Source organism: Otolemur garnettii, unplaced genomic scaffold, assembly GCF_000181295.1.
Source record: "Otolemur garnettii isolate 467f Iridium unplaced genomic scaffold, OtoGar3 scaffold00001, whole genome shotgun sequence".
NCBI lineage: Eukaryota > Metazoa > Chordata > Mammalia > Primates > Galagidae > Otolemur > Otolemur garnettii.
The window spans coordinates 52,793,074-52,817,911 of NW_003852396.1; the positions used below are offsets into that span (position 1 = coordinate 52,793,074).

The window sequence follows — 24,838 nt, forward strand, 5'->3', positions numbered from 1 at the left end:
ACTTTAAGACTGTACATCTCATCTCATGAGTGACATTAATTCTAGGTTATAAAACTGATATTGGGGAATTCAAAGAGCCTAATCAACTTGATTCCAAATATACCCTGAATTATCATTTTCTTAAAGTGAAACTACATTTTTTAGAATATTAATACCACATTTTATTATGTAAGCTTTGTATTTTATCAAGTTTTCTTCCAAACGTTGAATAATAATGATAATTATTTTGATTTATTCAGACCCTTATGGGTATTTTTATAATTTATTTTATGATTATCATTGCATTAAATATAGCAGACCATACTCTCACTATTATCCTTAAAAAATGAACTAAAATCCAACCCCAGGTTTCTTATGCCAGCACTAGCATATCAAACCATTCTTGTAAAAATAAATGTTATTTGGAATCTTTGAAATATTCTAATTAAAAGGAATAAACACTTAAGTGCATGGTGCTTCTTATACTTATATTGCACTGTTAAAATTCAGAAGGCCTCATTCTATGCTTTTCTTGCTGTTAATGTCTTTGAACAAGTTTTCCCAGGGAAAAATCAAAAACATCATGATGTGACACTGATAATATTCTCATGTTATCAGTGAAAAAAACAAAGGCTCGCTGAGACAAATCATCCAACCTCGATCTCAAAACCAGATCATTGGCAACTGAGGTCTTCGAGTCACCTGTATCTTGGCCCTGGAATTTGAGAACCTGTCCATCACTTCACATCTTGTGATGTAGTTCTAATATCAACCCACTCGTGTTTATAACAACATATCAAAAATATATGGAAACTCTCTTTTTAGTATTTTCTAATTCAATTGCCTCTAAAAATAAAAATAAATAAAAATTAAAAATATAACATTTATTTGAACTTAGAGCACTACCCAAGGGAATAGAATACATCTGTAAATTTTGGAAAGATCTGAGAGTCAAAATTAATTATAAGATAAAGATCTGCTTTATTATTTAAGATTCCCTGAATTATCCTTTGTATGAAACGAGACAAGAGGAAGGTGAGATTTCACAGTATTTACTAAATCCAATACCGGCCCCGTTACTTACATTTCACATGCAAGGTTTATAACCACATTCTGAAAGAAAGAGCACAATATCATCAGAAGGTGACAGTTTTATTCAGTGGGAAACAAGAGAGTCAGGGCCTAATCAAACTCTGGTCTTTAGTTTATTGAAAGGGAGGTTGCAGTTGAGAGATAAAATCATTTTTCCCTTATAACGTTCTCACGGCCTCACTCTCAGTATTTTTGCTGCTGTATCATAAGCCCTGTTAGTGAATGATGGCAGGATGTATGGATCCAACCCCCTCACGACTATATGCAAAAGGTCATTCACTTAATCACAGAAAATAGGTCTCTGTTAGCTGATCCCTCAGGAAAGAGTTTTAAGGTGATAGTTTTAGGAGCAACCCCCGTTAGCAGTAGTATATCCTAAAACCTGAACATGTTTTTTCTGAATCATGGATTTAATAAATAACTTTGAAGTGATTTGAGGACACCAAGCTTTTGTTAGTAATCTACAGGCTTTATATCTTTTAGTCATTGTAACTATAATATCGATTTTTACACTCAAGGAGTTGGATATCTCTTTAGAAGATACTTCTTTGTGTTTCTGTGTGTCCTCCAAGGGCTACAAAATAGAGTTTGTTTTGTAAGAAATTTATCTGGAGAAAACACTTGTGAGAGAAAATAAGGAGATTGTCAGATGAAGCTTGAAGAGCCATCTAATGCAGATCTGACCACTCTGAAAGAGTGTGGGAATAAAGACAGGTTAGATATAGAATGGCCGGGACTACCGTGCAATTCCACAAAATTTTTTGCATTGTCAGTGGGGAGTGATTCAACCAAAGGTATCCACCAGAAGAGTCCCATATTCATGGGAATGGGCTACTTTAATATCCCTGCTGCATCATATGCTGGTGGAATCACCGCTTAACAGTTGGGATCACTGGTCAGTTCCACTCACTGCAGTAGGAAATCGGTCCCACAGACTATGTTGCTCATTTTGCTAAAGGAGATATCACATTTCTCAAGAATTTCAGGTTCTTGCTGAACTGTGGCTTCAACATCTCATGGACACGCAGTGTCTTTACATTTTAAGGTAATTCCTTCACTTATTTTCTCCAATAACTGACAAAGCTAATTAATGTCATGAAAGACTAACAGAATATCAAATTACTCATGCTCTTGATATCAACTCAAATGGGCAGAATTAAAACTCGGTCAGTATGGCGGGTGTGTTATTGTGGACACAGAGCAGGTAGATACCTGTATTATCTCTGTGAAAGTCATCCTGATGCTAGTATTTTTTTTTTTTTCTCTTCCTGAGTCTTTCAATCAAGAACAAATAAGAATAAATTCCATGGGCACCTGGGAGCCTGTGAAACCGAGCACACCACGGATTTAGACGTCCAGCCTTTGGAGTAGGTTCATGTTGCTTCGCAATGTAAAGATGTGCGAAACTGATTGCTATTCTTTAGCAATATTCTTCTTCCTTCCTCTCCTGCAATTTTCACATTTCTTCCTTTCCCAATATTTATCATCGCCTCCTCATGTGTAAAGTGCATAGAAAAGCAAAGCTCATTTAAAAAATTGTCTGTGCAACCTGCACGCTCTAATAATCAAGGGCTAATTATATACATTACACATTACTCATTATTACACATGGCCCCACAGAGAAGTAAAAATTGTTAGAACTCAAGAAGCTGAAAGTGAGTTGGAGGGGAGGGGTAAGACCCTACCAATGGGATGATGGGCCTATACTTGTAAACTGCCTAAAATATTATAAAAGCTATCCATGTAGCAAAACGATTTGTACCCCTCTAATATTTTGAAAGAAAAAAAATCATCTATAATCAAAGTACTCCCTCTACATATAAATTCTAAAAACATTACCCAATAATTTTGTATATGTAACATATGAAATATAAAACATTTATCATTTATATATTAATAAATTTCTGAAATGTTTTCTATTTTATTAGAGACATTTGGTTGCATCAAATACTGCTGAATTTCTGTAATTTTGGGGGGAGGGGAGATCTCGGCTCTCGTCTCATAATTTTTCTTCTCACATCACTATCATCTTTTATCCCCGGCATGCATCTCTTTAAAATTATCTTGACATTTCCTGTTTGGTGAAAAGTTATAGTAGACACTGAGGCACACAGTGGAAGAAAGTGTGGCCATCTTAATTAAAATTTCTTAGAAATATATTGCTCCTGTTTCTGGTTCTATAATGTAGTTTTATGGAATTTTCAACTGTAATGAGGGTTAATTTATTTTAAAAAGTTAATGAATATAGATTTGTGTGAAAAGATATTAATTAGAACATTGTGAGAGCAAATATATAATTACAGAATATTGGTCCCACTAAAAGTGTATATTCACAATGGACTCTCTAGCACCTACTTTTAAAGGGCTTCAAAATAGTTTCTGACAGCATGAAGAAATACTCAACAATTAACCATGTCGAAGAGCATGGATTCCTCCTAAGCAGGATATAAACATGGTGATATTCTTGGCTTATCTACAAAAATAACACAATAGTGCAAAAGCCCACACAAACAAGTGTTAATTTATTAAAATCAAAATTATCAAAATCAGCCTACTCATGAGGCTGAGGCAGGAGAATCCCCTAAGCCAGGATCTGGAGGTTGATGTGAGCTGTGATTCAGCAGCACTCTACCAAGGGCTATAAAGTGAGACTCTGTCTCAAAAAAAAAAAAAAGAGAATGAGTTAGAATTCACAAAATATGTAATTCAAAATTATATTTTGGCTTGCACTTTATTACTATTTTGTCATTTTAAGAACTTTTAAAAGTTCTTATATTTTGATTTTTCAATTTACATTTTTGACAGTTAGATTCTCCTTCAGAAAAGTCTATTGAATAAAGATTTCCATTCTGTTCCTGATAAATACTTTTGTAGCTTTACTGTGACGTGCGTAGGGGAATTGAGCACATTCAGAAATGATTCAGAACACAAAATAATTTTACTGAATATTATGTTCATCAGTAATTTATGTCCTTAATAGTCCCAAATAAGTTCAATTCATAATTTTCTATTTCTCTGTAGGGAAAAATTCTAATTTATATTGTAGTTTTATAATTATTTTATTAAGCAAGTAATCGTTGACCTCCTTTTATGTGAAAGGCAATATTGCAATCTCTTTAGGGAATTCAACATAATTTAATCACTCTGGATATAACTTCTCATTTTACAGCTTCAAGTTCAGGCCAATAAAGTACATCGGGTAAGGCAAACAAAACCAGTGTGGAATCCAGTTACTAATAGAATGTGCTGAATTTTCATCATAATCATCATCATCAACATCAATAGTTTATTACTTTACAAAGAATGTGATAAATATTAAACATGGATTTATCCTTCTTATCCATCCAACAGTCTTTAAAAACTACCTTTTTTGACATTTTACAGTTAAAGAACTCTGATGTGTATTTAATTTATATATGCTTGTCTGGGTTACAGACTTGGCAAACGGGAAAGCCAAGATTACTAGTTACCCAAACGCTTTAATTTGAATACTTTTGTTCTCTTCAAATTCTTGGTCAGACGTAATCTCTCATGCAACAGGATTAAGAGACATGGCCTTAGGTCAATTGAGTCGTAATGGCTATGTCCTCATGGTTGAGTTTAGGTGCCTTTATGAAAGAGCTTGACAGAGAGAGTCTGCTCCTTTTCCCCTCTTTCCCTTTTATCTGCCATGTGAGTTTACAGTGCTCCTCCCTTCTGGAGGATGCAGCCACAAGCATCATCTTGGAAGCAGAAAGAAAAGGTTATCCACAGCCAGTGCCTTGATCTTGAACTTCCAAACCCCCAGAACATGACAAATAAACCTCTATTATTTATAATTTACTCAGTCTGGGGTATTACATTGTAGCGGTACAAGAGTCCAACACACCATTTCTGCTTTTAATGTTATGTCCCAAACAATCCTAAATTTTGTAGGGTAAAAAGCCCCACACATTTCATTATACTGAAGTATTCTGAAGGTCAGGAATTTTGAACATGGTTAATGAACCACAATGGCTGAAGTGTGGAATTACCTGGAGAACTAAATGACTGGAAGCTGGAATTACCTGGACATTTCTACACTCACTGTGGGAGACTGGGCAGAGATGACTCAGAGGACAGACTCCACGGTGCTAAAGACTGGAACACTTACTTAGATCCTCTCCACTTACCCTTCACAGAATAAATGGGTAGTCAGACTGTTTTTGTGATAAACCCATGGCTCCAAGAGGGAGTATTTCAGAGAATAGGCAAAAATGGCTAGTCTTTTTATGACTCTGTCTTGAAAGTCATCTAGTGTCTTTTATACTACTTCCTATGGTCAAAGTTATCAAAACCTGCCTATATTCAAAGAAAAGGGACATAGACCCCATATCTTATCAGAAAGAATATCAAAGAACATGTGGCTTTATTTTAAACTATCACAACTAAAGAAGTAGAATTAAATAGAGACAGTTACAGTTCAAGTGCCCAGTGACTAGGAAGTAGTAAAGAAATCATGAATATTTTTAGCTTGTATATTTATAAAACTATAGGACTACATTCCTGCAATTTTACTTTTATAGACACTGTCCTTGACATAAATGTAATTTAGAATATTATCAATAGAAAACAAATGGCTTCAATTCATTGTTTTGACCTTTATGACATGATTTGACCCAATGTTTGCAAAATTAGGAGTTATTTATCTGCCATAAACTAATATGAATACATTGAACACTTGCTATCTCCTTTGAAGGAGTTCAAATTTCCTGTGATGAGCATGGCCCAAGAAATAATTGAATGGATATACATGTACAGAATACCTATAATTACTCAATTATGATTAGCTTCTTAAATACATAGCTTAGCTTAGCTTAGCTATTAACTTCTAAGTAAATAAGAGAATATAAATTGAGCCCATCTTTATAGTATATGCTTCTGGGAATTTACCAACAATGTCGTTAAATGAACATACGATAGTAATTGAGTTAATTATGAATAGCAAACCCCTGAGGGCAGTGGACGTATATTTGTCATTTTAGTGTCCTTAAGTTTGGCCTTAATCCAACTGACTATCAAGAAACATTTGACAAATGCAGAAAGTCGTAAGTTAATAGATAATAGATCTGAGAGAGGAGATGGCTTTCTTGGAAGGCAAATCATAATGTGTGCAGGGCAGCTGCAACTCTCCTAAAGGCTCTTCACATGCACAAACTCATTCTACCATGAAAAGAAAACATATTCATTTTAGGGAAAGCAACAATCATGAATTTTTATAAGACAGAAGAACGTTTTCTTGTGCTTCCCATAGTTCATCATTAGTTAAATGTATGCAATGAATTTCAGTGCTCATAATGGGAACAGAGTTACCATAATCCAAAAGAATCCATTTTTCTACTCCTGTTAATTATTCCCTTTAAAACTAGGTGAGAGTCAATAGATAAGTAAGCATGGAGTTCCATCCATTTAGTCCACAATAGGTATGTAAAATATTCTAATTCCTATTTTAGAGCAAGACTTGTGAGACTATGTGTGCCTTTGCATGGATGGTGATACAACTATTACATTTAAATAATCTTAAGACACACTAGTTCTTAATTTTGTTTAAATTTAAAACGTAAAAACCTTTACTCTTTAATAAACTTGCATACAATTGTCTAGATCTTAATTAAAATACAGAATGGGCACCTGAATGGAGTTGAAGAACATTCTCCTTAGTAAACCTTCCCGATATCAGAAAAGCAAGCTACCAACGTTCTGAATCCTAATTTGAAACTGGTAGATGAACTGCACACAGCAGGAGAGAACAACTGAATTTAAGTGGGGAGATAGGGAGGGCCATTAAAGAGCTTTCACCTAATGGGCTTAATGTGAGGGCATAAGGCGCACTTCCTGGGTGAGAGAATTAAACCTGTGCTCTGCGTAACAAATGCAAAAAAAAAAAAATGTAACCTAATCATTAGGACCTTTATATCAAACCCTGAATCAATCAATCCATCTATCCTAGACTAAAAATAAAATAAAAATAAAATGGATAGTACACAACAGGGAGTTTCCGGAATACCTGAGTGTAGACACAGGGGAAGGAGTCACTACCCTGTTTCACTGGACACTTAATTTTCAGGGATTAGCAATTCTATTTCTTCTTATTATTGGGATTTGGGTCCTTCCGTGAATCTCAGTCTGCTTTGCTGACATCTTAGCAAACACTGATGGCCACTTTCCCAGGCCTCTCCCTTAGACAAAATACAATCTCCTCCTACTCACTACAGACATCTTCATGAGACTCTGACCTGAAATACTAACTTCTATCTACCTGATACAAATCTTTTCTTCCCAAATTTCCCACACAGTTGTTCAGCCATACTTAAACTCACCACACACACTTAGACATTATAAGCATTTGGCCATCCCTTAGAGGTTCTTTAGCCCCGTGGAGATGTTCTTATCTACCAGGCACATCATTTCTCACTCCTTTGTCCCCTGCTGATGTTGCTGAATTCTCAGTAATGGGTCACTGAAATCCCAAATGTGATTAACACCGGTGCTGAGGCAGGAGTATGTCTTTGATCTCATTAAACTTTTACTTAAACTACATCAAAAACAGGCCACTCTGATTTCTCCATAGGCTTCAATTTTCCATTTAATTCAATTTTGAAATGTGTGAACATTCATTTAATATGACTATGTTTGGTTTGTTTTTATTTCTTTCAAATTTATCTGTTTGTTAATGCCTTTGAGATCAACTCTTACTTTGAACAAGTATACAATATTAATACCTTTTCATGTTTATAGACTCATAGATAGCAGATCACACAATAATAAGCATTTTTAATATCAACTATTTGTTAGATTTCATTAATTGCCCTTATTATAAAAACAAAGATTTTTTTTTCTCAAGGACAATGTTATAATGTCCACATTATAATATAACATTATTATTTTTCCTGTTAGCTAAATATAAGAGATTAAGTTGTTTCTAAAAGGGGGCCCAGTTGGTTAACATTTTCTGAGTGTTATATTGCATTTTATTTAAATTAATTGTACTTTTTATTTGAATTTTTGTATATGCACGTATCATTGCCTTGTATTTGAGAAAAGCTATAATTGATTTAAGTATTTGCTAATTTCTAAATTTTCAAGTTCTTTTTTTGCAAGCTGGGTATGAACCCATCACCCCCAGCATATGGGGCCAGGGCCCTACTCCTTTGAGCTGCAGATGCTGCCCTGTAAATTTCCAGGTTTTTAAAATTTTCATTTTAACAAATGTATAAGTTACATTTAAACATCTATCTTATGCTCTATCAAAATAATGAAGTCTACAAAACAGATAACAGTATTTCTTCATTTTTATATTCCCTTTCCTTCCTCATCCATCCCTTCAATTCAGGAGTATTTCATCTATCATCTTAAACCAACAAAGTAAGCGATAGATAACTGTTTTTTGAATGAATGATTATCCAGTAAGTGAGACAGCTTAACTATTTGTCTGGCATACCTTTGAATCTGCCATTACCGAGGCCTGATTTCTAAGGTTTCTTGGGGCCACAATCAGAGGCAGAAATGTAAACAGAATGGCACACTCTTTTCAAGCAGTGTCATAAACTTTATCTTCTTAAAAATGACTTTAGATACTCACACCCTGGATTTGGTTTTGGTTTAATTTTATTTTAATATTCATAATATTTTGAAGGAATTTACAGGTTTTGTGCCTTTTAAAAATAACCTGTGAGGTACAGCAAGCACATGATCAATGTTCTAAACTTTTTTGAGACTATATTGTGCTTGCTGAAGCCTAATATTTTAATGCATAAAACTGGAAATGATTCCATGGTAATATTACTGTGATGGGTACAGAAAAACAAACAAAGGATTTTATTTTGGGGAAAAAAAGATGTCTAATGCCACATATTCTAGCTTGTAGGGTGCCACTAAAGGTCTTGTCCATTTGTGGGTCACTAACAAAGTATGATAATTCATCTCCCTCTTTTTATTTGACTGTGTTGTCCTCCAGAAAAACCAGCCTATTTTCTAAAGCTGAGAATGAAGATTTTAAAACAAAGCTCCATTCTTCTTGATGTGAAAAATCATTCTTTATTGCAGAATTATGCATGCTTTTATGTTTCACCAGTCACATCTTTCTGTTGTCATCATTATAGAGTTATCTTCTTGGCGTTGGTGCATAAAGCAATAAATTCTGATAAGCTTCTAGTCTACATTCATCAACTGTAGATGTTGTTTATTTTCTTCTGTGCTGCTATAGTACAAAAATTATCTCTTAGGAATAGTTTCAATTCTTAAATTTTTGAGCTTTCTATACCTCTGTAATGTTTTAGGGATTTAACAATATATAATTTCTCTTGGGTTCTAATTTAATAACTTTAAATTATTCTATTGATTGAACTCTGCTATTTACAATAGATAAAATGCATAAGCATATGGTAATGTATAGCTAAAAGAGTAATTTATATATTATATTGATGAGAACTGCTGCAGCCATCATATATGTGCACGTATAATTGTGAGGGGGTTGTCTGAGTACGGCACAGAGAATCATGAAAAGGTCCAGGATCCTGAGGACAGTATTGAACCATAAAATTAACCAACTTTAGAACTTTTTTACTTTAAGGTGTTTTTATGTGATATTATAAACCTTCAGGGAGACCTGTATAATGTGTAACTAAATGCTTTGTGGTTGATAAAAATTCTTTAGTATAGTAAGGGCAAAAATACAGTAGGACCTCTGAAAGTCAACCACCCAAGGGACTATTAAAAAACTGTCAACATACAACATACGGAGGCGGTCAACACTAGGAATTAGGCCTGTGGTACTGATAAGTACATGTATTTTATATTTTTATTTCTCGTATAGCTTTTATTAGATATTAGAGAATAACATACAAAAATCATACATAATAAAAACACAGTAGAATGTAATCCATTTCAGAAATGCTCTATTTAGAAATTGTAGTATAAGGAATGTGTGTTAGCAGAACTTAAGCATACTGTCTTGAATAATGATTTTTTTTTTCTAATTTATTCGTTCCAACGTCCAATTTTTGGATTGACTAATAGTAAGGCATTTGAATGCACTCTACCACTTACTCACCTGGCTATGTTTGGGCAAGTTTCTTAAACTCTGCATAGTATGATAGGTTGCTAGAATATAATATATATCATTAATTATGTTTTTCTGGCACATACCAAGAGCTCAGGACATACCAAACATATTGTACCACCATCCATAAAAAGAAGAGAAAGCAAATTAAGAGTTTTAAAACTTACTATTTTGAGGCTTTAAACCAGTGAACGTCTTCACCCCATCCTAAATGAAAGTCACACTTTCATATTTAATCCAACATATGCATGTGCAGTTCCATTTGCAAACAGTTCTTATAAATATAGATCACAAAATTTTATAAACATGTATGTTATCAGGTTCCTGAATTACTGTAGGATCTTAAAATGTTCAGCAATGCTGCTTTACATCAATAATATATTGACTGATCATTCCTCAGAAAGTATTAATATAAGAAAATAAATTATTAATAAATGAGTCTTTCTGATGTAAGCAAGGATTTATGTCATTGTGAAATATTAATATAAACATTTATTAATAATGGGGTCATTAGTCATTCAGTTTTATACAGTAAGATTCTTCTTCAAAATACTTTGGAAGCACTAATGTTGTATTCTCATATTTAATTTAGAATAATTTCCTCTTCTATAAGTCATGTGTGCTGTTATTTATATTCCTTTTATTTTATTATTTATTAACAACTTTGTTTTGTAGAAATTAAGTTTAGAAACTCTGATAAAGTTATTTTCTTAGTATTCATGGTACTTATTTTTTACTGTATATAAAAATTTCACTGAATTGTGAGCCAATGACTAAGTTTGCCAGTACACTCTGTGTAAGTTATTATTTCCACAGCTGTTGAGGTATTAAAAATAAGTGTTAGGCTGGGCACAGTGGCTCACGCCTTTAATCCCAGCACTGTGGGAGGCTGAGGAGGGAGAATCGCTGGAGCTCAGGAGTTCAAGACTCGCCTGAGCGAAAGTGAGACCCCGACTCATGAAAAAAATGGAAAAAGCCAGCCGGGCACCTGTAATCCCAGCAGCCTCCGGAGGCTGAGGCAGTGGGATGCCCACAAGCCAGGACGGAGGTTGCAGTGAACTACCAAGCCACCGCACTCTGCTCAGGGGCACAGGGTGGGACTCTGTCTTGACAAAAAAAAAAAAAAAGGAAGGAAATAAAAAATAAGCAATGAAATAAAATAATAATAATAACCCCCCCCAAAGTGTTAGTACTTGGTACAACACAACACACTTTTCCACTATTAGAATATGGAAAGGAATATTCAGGGAATATTTATGAACTATTTTTAATTTGCACAAACCTCGTCTTTCACCATCTTAATAATTTGAGATGTTTGAAGAAAATTTCTTTTGTAATTTCTATTATTATGTTCTATGATCCAAAATCTGAATCTTCTTCCCTAACTTCTTTTTTCATCATGTAAAAATCCAAGCACATCCTTTCAAATTGTTTCCAAGTTTAGTTTCTAGTCTCCACTCCTCTCTACCATCACTTAAAATTCTTTTGGCTAAAATTAACCTTGCACTTACATGCACTATTTTATCATTTTTACAATTTCTCATAGTTTAGAAACAGACTGTGATATTTTAGGCAAAAATATGTGGCATAGAGCAAAGAAATTTTTAAAAGAACATAAAAAATTTATAATCCCTCTAAGGAGAAAAAGGATACCTCACCTGTGTTATTTCATAAACTGTATTTTGCACATACCCACTGTTATACATTTCCGCAGGTTATTACTGTGCGTATTGTGTTATCAACCATTGTATTTTAACAGAGTATGAATAGTTGTCATGTCAACAAATATATTTTGTAACTGACATTTTAATATTTTATGTTATTATTTCAGTTGTATAGATAATAAAACTAGGATATGTGAATCTACCAACCAATATAAAGGCGCGATTTAGGGCATTATTAGCATTACTGACATTAGCTGAGTATTCATGCCCAATTTCTACCCTAAATTTTGTATTTATCAGCTCCAAGCTTTGTCTGTGTGTATGTGTCTCTGGAACAATTTTTTCACTAGCTATTTATTTCTCTGACATATCCATGTTTGTTCCTTGTCCTGGTAGTTCTATTAATTTACACTACTGACTTGATGTATGAGATAATTCTATTATTCCTTTATCTATTCCCCTATTGGCAGGCAGTTAGGGTAGTTCAGCTTTGGCTATTATAAAAAGTCTAAATATGACCTTCTGTTCCATACCTCTGAGGCAGCCATAGGCAACTAGCCTAGAATATATAATTAGCATGAAACTGCAAGATCAAAGGCCAAGACTGACAATTTTTCAAAAAAAAAATAGGTGTTTGAAATTTATTTTGTTTAAACATCAAGGACGTGTCACACTTGTTCCACATACACACATGCCTTGTTATTTTAAGCCTTAATTTACTTCATCTGTTATAAAATGGTAGTTCACTTGGGTCTGAAATGGCATTTCCTTAGTTACTAATGGGCTAATCTCTTCCTACTTTAATAATTGATTTGTTTTCTCTTATAAACATATTTATGTCTTTATCTTTTCTTATTTAAATTTCTCATTTACCTTATTCATTTGTAGGAATCCTTTCTATATTCTGGATACAAGTACGGAATTCAATATGTATACATGAGCACACACACAAACACACACACATTATTACTATGAGGACAATTGTGAGACCAGACTCAAAGCCATCTCCCATGCGTGCCACATTTACCCTTCCTGTTAATTCTTCTGAATATTTCCACTGCTAAGGAAAGAACTTTACACGTCACCTCTTCTAGTTTCGTCATGTTATATATTAAAAATATGCACAAACTCAAGGAAAAATAAAGTCCAATTAATGAAAACCCACATGTGAAATATGCATGTGCTATCTTTAACAGGCCAAGGAAGAAGACGAAGATGTATCATTTATTCCAGAATTCTTGATTTGACACATATCCCATTTGTGGTTATTGTTTTATATGTTTACAAAACAGTTTCTTTAATCAAACTTTTGTAATGTTTGAGTACTATTCGAAAGATTTAGACTTTAGGCACTTTTATTTATCAGAAAAATAAGATAGATCTTGGATATCTTATTAAGGGACTATTAAATTATTTTGCCTTACATGTGATCATTAAATATATACAAGAGCTAGGAAAATGAGCCTCTAATACATTCTCAATTATTATTAATATTTTTTGAGATAGAGTTTCACTTTTTTACCTGTTGGTAGAATGCCATGGCATCACAGATCACAGCAACTTCAAACTCTTGGGCTCAAGTGATTCTCTTGCCTCAGCCTGACAAGTAGCTGGGACTACAAGTGCCTGCCACAAAGCTCAGCTATTTTAAGAGATGGGGTCTTTCTCTTGCTCAGGCTGGTCTACGCCTGTGAGCTCAGACAATCCACCAGCCTCAGGCTCCCAGGGTGCTAGGATTATAGGGTGAGCCACCTCACCTGGCCCCCATTCTAAATTATTGTAAAGAGTACTTGTTCAGTTTCCTGTTATTGTAACAGATTGCCACAAATTTGATAGCTTAGAACAACAGGAACATTTTCTCTTACACATCTGGAGTCTATAAATCTGAAATCTGGGGGCTTTAGTGGAAAATCCATTCTATGTGTCTTTTGGCTTTCTGATGGTTGCCTGCGCAGTCCAGGGCTCAGTCATTTCTATCTTGCTCTTATTCGCACATTGCCTTCTCTTCCCGTGTAACTATCTCTCCGGTTCTATCTTATAAGGACAATTGTGATGACATTTAGGACACATATTGATGAATAGTCTAGAGTGCTATGGACTGAATGGTGTCCTCCCAAAATTCGTATGTTGAAGCTCTAGTGACTATTTTAAATAAAGTCAGGGAGGGGCCCTAATATAATAGGGCTAAGGTCCTTATGTGATATAAAAAGAGACCAGAGATTTTTATTTTCCCTATACTGTGAGAATAATGTCAAATTGGCCGTGTCAAGTTAGGAAGAGAGCTTTCACAAGAAACGGACCATGTTGGACATTGTTTGGGTATTTCTAGCCTCCAGAACTGTGAGAAAATAGATTCATGTTATTTTAAGCCATCCGGTCTTTGGCAGCCAGAGATGATTAATACAGAGGAGAATTTCATCAACTAAAGATGCTTAACTTAATGGCATCCTTTTATTAATGTTAGATAATGAATGCTCAATCTTCTACCTGAGTTTTCTCGGCTGTTGAAGGCCTTGGTTCTTGCCATCAAACAATGAAAAAAAGATGCAGCTTGAGGAAGCAAGAAACAAAGTTCATTAAAGCAGGAGTTCACTCTTCCAGGGGTTAAGAGCAGGCACACCTCTGAGCAGAATCTGGCCTTGGGGTCTCGCTGGGTCTCTAAGGGGTAGGAGGGGACACCTGTCCCAGTGGATGGTGTCACTGGGGTCTCTGTGTCATCCCTATTTCTCCTGCCTGCACTCTCCTCCTCTGACATTGTCTCTTCTCCATTCTTTTCTTGGCCAGTGGAGATGTTGTCTTCTTCCTGCTGGGCGGTCAGGAAAGCTTTTTACCTCATATGGTTTATCCCTGATGTGTCGTGGTGTCCAAATCCCACTAGCTATGGGGATGTGGGGGACACACTCTAATGCACATGTGTCCACACTGTTTCTGTTACGTTTCTTCAGGTACTTGTGATTACCCTTATCTTGTTATTGTTAAAGCACATTCTCTCACTCAGTATCCCTTCTATTTATCTTATTTGCTTTTGTATTTTCTCAGCTTATGCCTCTCTTATGCTAACATTCTATGACACTTACCATTGCTCTTGTCTTGCAGTGTGTTTTCTTACTCAGTGTCACATTGATTTGCACAAGTCCTTCTGTACCTTTACTGCTCATGTATCACTTTCCTGCCTCCCCAACATAAGGGCACTGACAGATCTCCCAGGGCCCAGCAATGCCTACTGTTTAGCTGAGTACAGTAGCCAGTCTCTTTTGACCCATGCTTCCCAGATGAGACTCTATATTCATCCAAGTAAACAACAATCATCAAGCAATAGTAACCTAACAGATGCCACATACTACCATATATTCTGTTTATCCCTTCCCAAAAACAAACCAACAAATGAATAACAAAACAACAGCAAAACAGACTGAAATGTAGCTATTTTTAACCTCATTTCACAAAGCAGTAGGAAGCAGAGGTCCTGAAAGTCATATAAATGTTGGAGGTTCTTTTTTATTTAAATGGTAATCTAGAATTAAAATACAAAGCTTTTGGACTTCAAAATATATTGTCTTTCACCAGAGTCAGTTCTCATCCTGGTATTCATTCATCAGATTCAATAAGGTTTCTTCCTCAAAGAACCATCTCACAGACAGCACGGGCCATTATGATGGATTACATTGATTTGGTTTAAAAGCAAGATGTTCTTTAATTAAATGCTATGGGTTTTTTTGTATTAAAGGAAATTTAACTTCTTTGGAGCTTGCACTGGTGAAATGATGTATAATTTCTAAAAGTAATGTGTGTATATTTTTTCCAAAAGCACAATTGAGATAATTTTAGCATTGATAATATAAATATAAAACATTGTCATTCTTCCCCCTTGCTCTTTGTGCAATGAATAGTGAATGGAAGCCTCTTGTATCACCCATTAATATAGCAAAGACCTACAAAATGAACTATAGATGGAGCGATCATAAGTAAAACCTTTTATTCTGAACATACTCCTTGCTCATCTTTTAAAAATCTGAGAATAATTTAATAAACTTATAATATTTATATATTTTATCTTATTTTAATTAAATAAACTTGGAAACCAGACCAACCTGCTACATACTTAAGTGGTGTTTTAAAAAAATTTATTTAATACCCACCTTAAAATATAATTTCCACCATTGGTGAACCTGTTATGACTATTAGGAGCTTCCTTAGGTGGGTTACGCTTGCCTCCTGTTAGTTTCCATGTAAACCAGCATCCCAGAATTAATGGTGTGTTGTCCATTTCAGTTGATGGTTTGTTTCCCTGTATCAGCAAATGGCCAGCCATGTGTTTACACGCAGCAAATGCTAACCTCCACCAAATCAAATGAAGGAGATGTATTGGCAGAACATCAGGAGCTCCTAATATCAAGGGGAAAACAGAAAAAACAAGCATGGGGTTAGGCAGAAGCACATGATGCTGCAAAAGGTGGGATCCATGAGTCATAGATGAGTTTATGCAGAAGCAACTTGGAGATGGCATCCTACAGGAATTAACATATCTAACCATTTGTAGCTTCTCCATAGCATGGTCAATGAAATTTCAGAGCTTCTACAGATAGAAGTTGGATCGTGTGCCTACATTCTGTATGGGGCAGGAAATTAGACACAACAAAACAATGCTTGGGTTATACCATACCCTGGGAGAAAGGCAATCCTACAGAAAGAAGTCAAGGATTATTTGGAAAGCAGAAGGGATGTGGAACAATTCCTGAGGAGTGAATAAGAGGTCTTTGATATCGCTTTCTGTGTTTTTAACTTTCATTCTATTCTAAACACAATGCTTTTACAGAGCAGGGGGCACATTAAATGTCTGTTGACTCATATTATGGCAAGTAATTTTAATTGCCTCATTTCCGAGATTATTTTCTCACAAAACATATGATTTCCCTTTGATTAAGTACTAACCATAATTCTTATCTTGTTTTTGACCTAAATATATACCATAAATGAACAATAAAAAGGAAAAGAAACAATTATTGTGTGCAAGATATGCACTAGCTTTAAAGGATGCAACTGTGAATAAAGTATGATATCATCCCTTCAGGAGGGAGCGGTTGATAGGAGAGCCAGACGTTGCAATCAATGACTCGTATGGTATGAGTTATCATCCAGGCTGGTGCCAAAAGAGTTGAAAATCACCACAATATTATCTAATTGCACCAATGTGAAAGCCAAATGAATCTTTGTTTTTTGTTTGTTTGTTTATTTGTTTTGCAGAAATGGACTTCTCATGCTCAGGCTAGTCTTGAACTACTGGCCTAAGGAGATCCTCCTATGTCAGCTTCTCAAAGTGCCAGGATTACAGTCATTAGCCACCATCCCTGGCTCACCAAAATCTTCAACAATAACATATATTTTTTCCAAATCTACTCTATAAATATTTTATACCTGTAAGGTAGACATATAACAAATCTATAACATAATTTTATTTTATATGTGTAAAAACAAAATAACATAGCACAGACACTACAATTGTTACTGTATAAGGTATTCAAGCACGTGAATATCAACAAAAACTGAAACTGGGAGACAATGTTGAGAAATAAAAATAGTTATCAGTGGAATAATGGATGAGTTTTATTTTTTATTATGTAATTATGATTATTAATATTTTTGAGACAATCTCAAGCAGTCACCCTGAGGCATTGCCCTGGCATCATATCTCACAGCCACCTCCAACTCTTGGGGTCAAGAGTTCTCTTGCCTCAGTTGTTTTATTTTTAGTACAGACAGAGTCTCACTTTTTGCTCCGGCTGGTCTTGAACCCTTGAGCTCGAGCTATCCCCCTACCTCAGCCTCCCAGAGTGCTAGGATTATAGGCGTGAGCCACCGCACCTGGCCAAGGTTATTTAAAATTTATTTTTCTTTAATGCATATTAAAGAAATTTATAAGGAAATGCTGGGGTTATTTATTGAGCTCTCTCATAGTTCAATAGAAACAAAATACGCTCACATCATCCCTCTCCTGTCGTTGTGATTAATCCGTTCTTCATGTTGTTGCCTCTCTGCAGTATGCCCTGACTGCCGGGAAAACTTTCCTTCCAGATTATTGTTATTTATTCCCCTTGTTCTTTTTAACCTGTTTCCTCAAATCATGTGAAAGAGGTTGTAGAGAGACAGATGGTAGATGTTGTGTAGATTTTAGCTGTAATAAATAGCTAGGTTGACTCTTGTTAAGAATGACAATTTTTATAACACTGCTATCCAATAGTGTCTATTAATTTAGGAGTCCCAAATGCTTTAAAATTTCTAAAAATCGCCATGTATGCTATAAACCTGGCTTTTCTTTAGGTTTCTCTATTTCTCAGAATTCTTCAAGTTTTTATGGATTCTAACATTTGCTCTCATACCAGTACTGTACAACTTCTATTCAATCACCGGGATTGATCTCTATTCTTTGCCACCATCTGAGTGACCCTTTGAATCCCTTCTATATTAGTTTTCCCACCCTCATCTTCTTGTTTCCTGCTTGCCTGTACACTGCTGCCACATCATGTGGACAGGAGAATTCTCCCCATGTTACATCTGTTTTAAAATAGCGAAGGGGCTCCTGTTTGGCCACTAAATTAAGTGTAATCTTCGTGGCTCAAGTTTGGAAACCCTCTGTACTTTGTAGCATACTTCCTCATGATTATTCTTACCCTGCAAACCAACACACCAAAAACGGACTCTTGTTCCCTGTGTCTTTGCTTGAAATGTTTCCCTCATCTGGAAATCCACCCTCATTTCTGACCTAGCCATTCATTTCAAGATTACCCTTTCCACCATACCTTTTCTTATTGTTCCAAATGGAATTGACCTCCATCCTTTCAAAATATATATAACCCTGCTTATGTTCCTTTATGCATAATGTCCTTTCTACTAATAAAGAGATATTGAATGGGTGATAGATTGTGTGAAGCCAAAACCAGCTCTTTTCTTATCTTTGTACAAACCAAAGGTATCTACCACAGATCACTGGACTATTCATTGGGTGGACTGAAAGGCTAGCTCCAAAGCTTAATAGGGAAATTTAATGTGATTAAAAGGAAGAGATTTTGTTTTTCTGTTTATCTTTTTAAGTTTTTAGAATTTTTCATTATTAGGTGTATATAATATTGGTATATATTTAACAGGTACATCTGATGTTTTGATCCAGACATACAATTTATAATTAAAATTAGAGTAATTGATATATCCATGACCTCAAGCCTTTATTTTCATGTTAGAGATATTCCACATCTGTTCTTCTAGTTATTTTAAAGTATACAAACTTTAAAGGAACTCATTGTTGATTACAGTTACTTTGTTATGCTGTCAAGTATTGTTCACTATATCTAACTAACTATATTTTCATACCCAGTCCCCATGGTCCCTTCATTCCCTTCTTACCGCTACCTTTCCCAGCCTCTGGTAATCACCCTTCTACTCTCTATCTCCATGAAATTAATTATTTTCATTTCTCCCTCCTGTATATGAGTGAGAACCTGAAATATTTGTCTTTCTGTGTCTGGCCTATTTCATTTAATATAGGGTTCTCCAATTCCATCCCTGTGGCTAAAATGACACAATTTTTTTCTACTTATTTATTTTTTCAGAATTACATGGATACACATTTTTTGGTTATATGAGTTGATTTTGTACAGCTTGAGTCAAAGTTATAATTATGGCCATATAGAGATAACCTCAAAGAACTAAAAGTACGCCTATCTATTTTTATGGACAAAGAATATTCCACTGTGTATGTATACCACATTTAATTTATCCATTCATCCATTCATGGAGTTTTAGGTTGATTTGAAATCCTCCCTATTGTGAATAGTGCTGCAGTAAATATGGGGAGTGCAGATTTCCTTTCTGTTGTATATATACCTACACTGGCTTGCGTGGTCATATGGTAGTTCTATTTTTAGTTTCTTGCGGGATCTTGGTACTGTTCACCATATTTTCATTAACTTACATTCCCATCAACAATATTGAGGGTTCTTCATTCTCCACATTCTCATCAGCTTTTGTTATTGCCTATATTTGGATAAAAAACTTTTTAACTGAAGTGACGTGATATCTAATTTAGTTTTAATTGGCGATGACTAATGATATTCAGCATTATTTCATATAGCTCTTGGGTATTTGTATGTTTTTTGTATTTTTGAGAAAGTTTATTAAGCTCCATTGCCCATTTCATAATCAGATTATTTGATTATTTCCTACTGAGGTATTGTAGCTCCTTACACATTCTAGTTATGAAGCTTTTGTCAGGTGGGGAGTTTGCAAATATTTTCTCCTCTTCTTCCATTTCCACTTTGTGGATTTGCTTCTTTTACTGTGCAGAAAGGTTTAACTTAATGTCATTCCATTTGTTGAATGTTCACTGTGTTTGCCTGTGCTTTGGCGGTACTACTCACTAAGTCCTTGCACAGAACAATGTCCTGATGTAGTTCTCCAATGTTTTCTTTTAGTAGTTTCATAGCTTCAGGTCTTAGATCTAAGTCTCCAATCCATTTTGATTTAATTTTTGCACATGGTAAGAGCTGGAGTTCTAGTTTCACTCTTTTGCGTACGCACATCCAGTTTACCACTGTCCTTTTCCCAAAGAATGGTTTTGGAATCTTTGTCAAAAATGAGATCACTGTGGAAGTGTGGATTTATTTCTTGATTCTCTATTAAGTCCATCTTTTTGTCCATTATTATCCCAATACTATGCCTTTTGGTTCATTCTGCTCTGCAGCCTAATTTGAAATCAGGAATGTAATTCCTACAGTTCTATTCTTTTGCTCAGGATGGCTTTGGTTATTCTAGCTCTTTTGTGGTTCAATATACATTTTAGAATTATTAATTATTGTTTTCATTCCTAGAGATACAGAGGGTAAGTCAGAGGTAAGAGTCTGAAACAAAGAGAAGATGAAAGAAAAAGAGAGTATGAGAAAGGAAAAGAGACTTCTGGAATTCAAACAGTGAAGCTAACTATTTTAAAGTAAAACACAGAGAAATCTATTTACTTTATGTTTTTATGTGTGTGTGTGTATATGTGTATACATATATGAAATCTGTTATTCCCATTATCCATCTTTTGGGTAATTTTATATAGAAATTTTATGTTTACTTTAATAAACTTAGTTGCTTTATTTTTGGTTTTTCAATTTTAAATTGTATTACTAATATTCTTTTTTACCTTTAATAATCACTTCTGTTTGTTATCCTTGGTTCTTATTTTTATGAATATATTATTTTTTTGTGAAAATGATCCTTTGATAAACCACACAATTGTCTTTGGAAAACGAGGAGAGTGCTTTGTAGAAAGTACTACAGGTGGAAACCCTGGGAGAGATTGGAGCAGTGTGACCTGATCATGTCTCAGGCTCATTCTTCCTGTGCCTCCAGTGGTTAGAAACATCGTTTCTTCTTCCTGCACCATCCAATGTGATCAAAGTTTCAGACTCAGGCAAATTAGTTTTCACTAGTTGACTTTTGTCTACCCTCACCAGTATGCACATGCATGATTGTTAACACCAATATTTAAATTAGTTCTGCTCAAGAAACAGGCACCTAGTCGAATGGATATTAGACATGCCTGCAGTGATATTTACATGCGTTAGTCATAACATAATCATTGTCTGAGTAGATCCAGAAAACTGCTTTCTTTTCTTTTATTATTTTTTAATTTAGGGTTCCAAAAATGAAGAATTAAATAATAATACTTAGTGTTTGCATAGGTGAAAAGCGGAGTTTGATTAGTTTGTGAAGCATTGGGATAAATTATGAAGGGTTATAAAACATTTTTTCATACTGAGCAAATGAAGTGTGCTCCTGTTTTCTCAGGTATACCAGAGGTAAAGAGAAAAAAAAGCATTTGTAGGGTGGCACTTGTGGCTCAAAAGGGTAGGGCACCAGACCCATATGCCGGAGGTGGTGGGATCAAACCCAGCCTTCCCCCCCCAAAAAAAAAGAAAAGAAAAGCATTTGTACTTTTTATTGAACTAGGATCCTTGAAATAAAACGAAATCCTTATTATAGAATAAATTATTGTTTTCAGTTGATAAGTGATCCCATTGGATGTCATTAATGAAGAATTGAGTCGAAATAATTTTATTTGATTTAAATGTTAAGTATTTTCAAGATACAACTCTTAACACCTCTGTTATATGCAAATTTCCATTCTATTATTTTTCTTTGAGCACAGTTTTGCTATTGTAGCATGCCTTAGTATAACCATATGAATTTCTTTATTGAATCTTTTTCTCTTGTTTGTAATGATCTCTTTCTTTCTTTCTTTCTCTCCATCTCTCTCAAGCCTCAGCAAAGCCCTCCGGGAAACAGTGAGAATTCTCAAGTTGAGTCAACAAAGGACGGAAATCCCAGTGCCACTGTGTGTGATTCTCAAGACGTAAGACTAACTTAAAATGTTTGTAATAGCCATAGACACAAAAACAAGGACAGATGTATTGTAGCAATTCAAGTTCATGTCACTGTGAAACTGTCTACTATCTAAATATTGCACTTTTAAATGTGAGAAAGCAAATTTCTTTGGGTGTGAATCAGGTTAGTGTTCCATTCAGAAATATAAGTTCTTATTCAGGTAAGCAGGTGATCAGTCCCAGAAATGTGTACATCCCCACAATCACATTACAAAAAGCTGTTAATATGTTACAAAAAAAAAAATAAATAACCTCCACAACAGAGTGTGAAGTTCTACTGATTCTAAAGTATTTACTCTCTGCCTAAAGCAAATAAACCAAACATTATAGAGACATAAAGAAGATTCTTAATCTTTTAGTGATAAAAGGAAATATGGATTTTGTTTCTCGTGGTTTTTCAGTCATAACACATACAATGAAATTTTATTTATTGAACTTCGGCAGAATTAAGCTTATGGGACCGTCATGTTTAGTTTTGAAAGCCAGCAAAAGGATAACAGTTCTGTTGACAAGATTCAAAGTTCCACTTTATTCAAAATGGAAAGTGTCTGCTGAACCTATTTATTTCAAATGAAAGAAGTCAAGCTTCAGCTAAAAAAAAAAAGAGAGAGAGAGAGAATAGAAAAATAAGTTTATCAAGTCATTTATTTTTCCTTTGCTGCCTGCCAAAGTGGATAAAAAATTAATTTCTCAATATTTTTGCCTTAAATCTTTGTATATTTAAATATGTATCAAAACCACACAGTTGAGAACATGATATTAATAAGAAGTGGAAATAAAGTGCTCTGCAATTTCTTTCCAAGGGAGAAAGGTGTCAAGAGGCTTCAGGTAGCAAGAAATTATTTTTGCTGTAGTTTGAAGAATGGATAGGTCTTTGACATTATTCACAAATTCATACAGGCAAAAAAAATCACAGTGGGGTGGTTAGAATATATTGAGTGTAGAAAGTGGCAGAATATATAACTACAAATATAATTTGGAACTAGAGAATGAGGGGCATTGCATTCCCCAGATAAGGAGTTTGATCTGAAATTGAGAGATAAGGGTTTCCAATGTTTGTATCTAATGGAGTGACAAGACCATGGTGTTAATTTTAAGGACACTGTTTTTGTTGCTTGATACTTTTTTCTAAAACTACACAGTGCATGTTCCCATCAAAGTAAGCTTGAAAAATTATGTGTAGCTTGCTAATGTTCCCCAAAGCAACTTTCTGGTCTACCCTTTTCAGAAGGCGTGGGGGCTGCTCAAAATCACAACTTGTTTTATGTTGTTTGTTTTACTCTCCTTCTACTGTGGTTGTTTTGCTTTGTCTGCGGTGACTCCTCTCCTGTCATAAATCTCATAAGCAGCTACTACCTTGGTCTGCTCTCAATCTGGATCTCCGTGTCTTCAAAAGTCTGCCTTCACTGGCACAAACATGAATGCTCTCTCTCTAACCTCACCTCTGTCCTCTAGACTTTGGTTTTTGGAAGCTGCCCAGAGGATGTTCAGTATTGAAAGCCTGCAGATATGTTTACAGTTACAGACCAAGAAAGTAATATAATGAATGAAATAAACTGGATGTGAGGAGTAGAAATGAGTGCAACTTGTGTGAGTATCAATTTTTAAATGCTAGAACAGTGATTCTTAGCCCTATCTTCAGAACACTTTCAACAGAAGAGCTCTTAAAAAATACTGATGCCCAGGACCAAGTCAGCATCTTGGACATGATTGTATTTACTTTTTAATTTCTCCAGGCAATTATAATCTACAAGTTAATTTTACTAAAAATGGATTTTCCATGTAAAAGAGCATTAGAAAATTATCTGGTGAGATTTTAAAAATTAATAGCAATTCGTCTGGAAGTTTCAAACATTCAAATAAATAACATAGAGGGCTATTTTTCTTTAACTTGTCTACCTCACCCAGAATATTCTGAGTTGTTTTTATTGAGAAATATTGATATTTCTTTACTAACATCTATGATTTCTGTAATTATTTCAAAATCTTTATATGTATTGTTTTTTAAAAGTAATTTCTTACCCTGTCTCTACAAAACAATAGAAAATTAATTGAGTATGGTGGTGTGTACCTATAGTCTCAGCTGCTTGGAAGGCTGAGGCAGGAGGTTCACTTGAGCACAGGACTCTGAAGTTGCAGTGAGCTATGATCATGCCATTGTCCTCATGGTTGGGCAATAAAGCAAGACCCTGACCCTAAAAAACAAATAAACAGAAAAAAATCTCATCTTTTAATGTCTTCTGTAGTTTAACTATGGACTTTATAATTTCATCTTCTCTTATCTTTTACTATATCAAATGTACTTTTGTAAATTTTTTTAGGGATTGCCTTTAAGTTTGGAATATACCTTTAGAGCAATCCACATTCACTTTTAAATTACACTTCACAGATTGTACAAGTACCTTGTAATGCAGTATTTCCAATTTCTCCCTCCCATTTCTTATGACATTGTTGTCATTCATTTGACTTAACAGTAAGTTATAAACACCTGTGGTCTTTTAGATCAATTAAGATTAAAACAATTTTATAACACATTGTTTTACCTTTCTTTTCTTTTCTTTTTTTTTTTTTTTTTTTTTTTTTTTTTTTTGGTTTTTTTGGCC

General features: G+C 34.6%; 1 protein-coding gene across 1 annotated transcript in view; it reads left to right on the forward strand.

Moving 5' to 3' along the window:
* LUZP2 (leucine zipper protein 2) overlaps nucleotides 1-24,838 on the forward strand; it is a 453,962-nt gene that overhangs the window by 403,647 nt on the left and 25,477 nt on the right. The window contains exon 8 of the mRNA XM_012801823.2: nucleotides 22,112-22,204. Coding sequence (XP_012657277.1) covers nucleotides 22,112-22,204 — 93 coding nt within the window. The remainder of the gene's footprint in view (nucleotides 1-22,111; nucleotides 22,205-24,838) is intronic.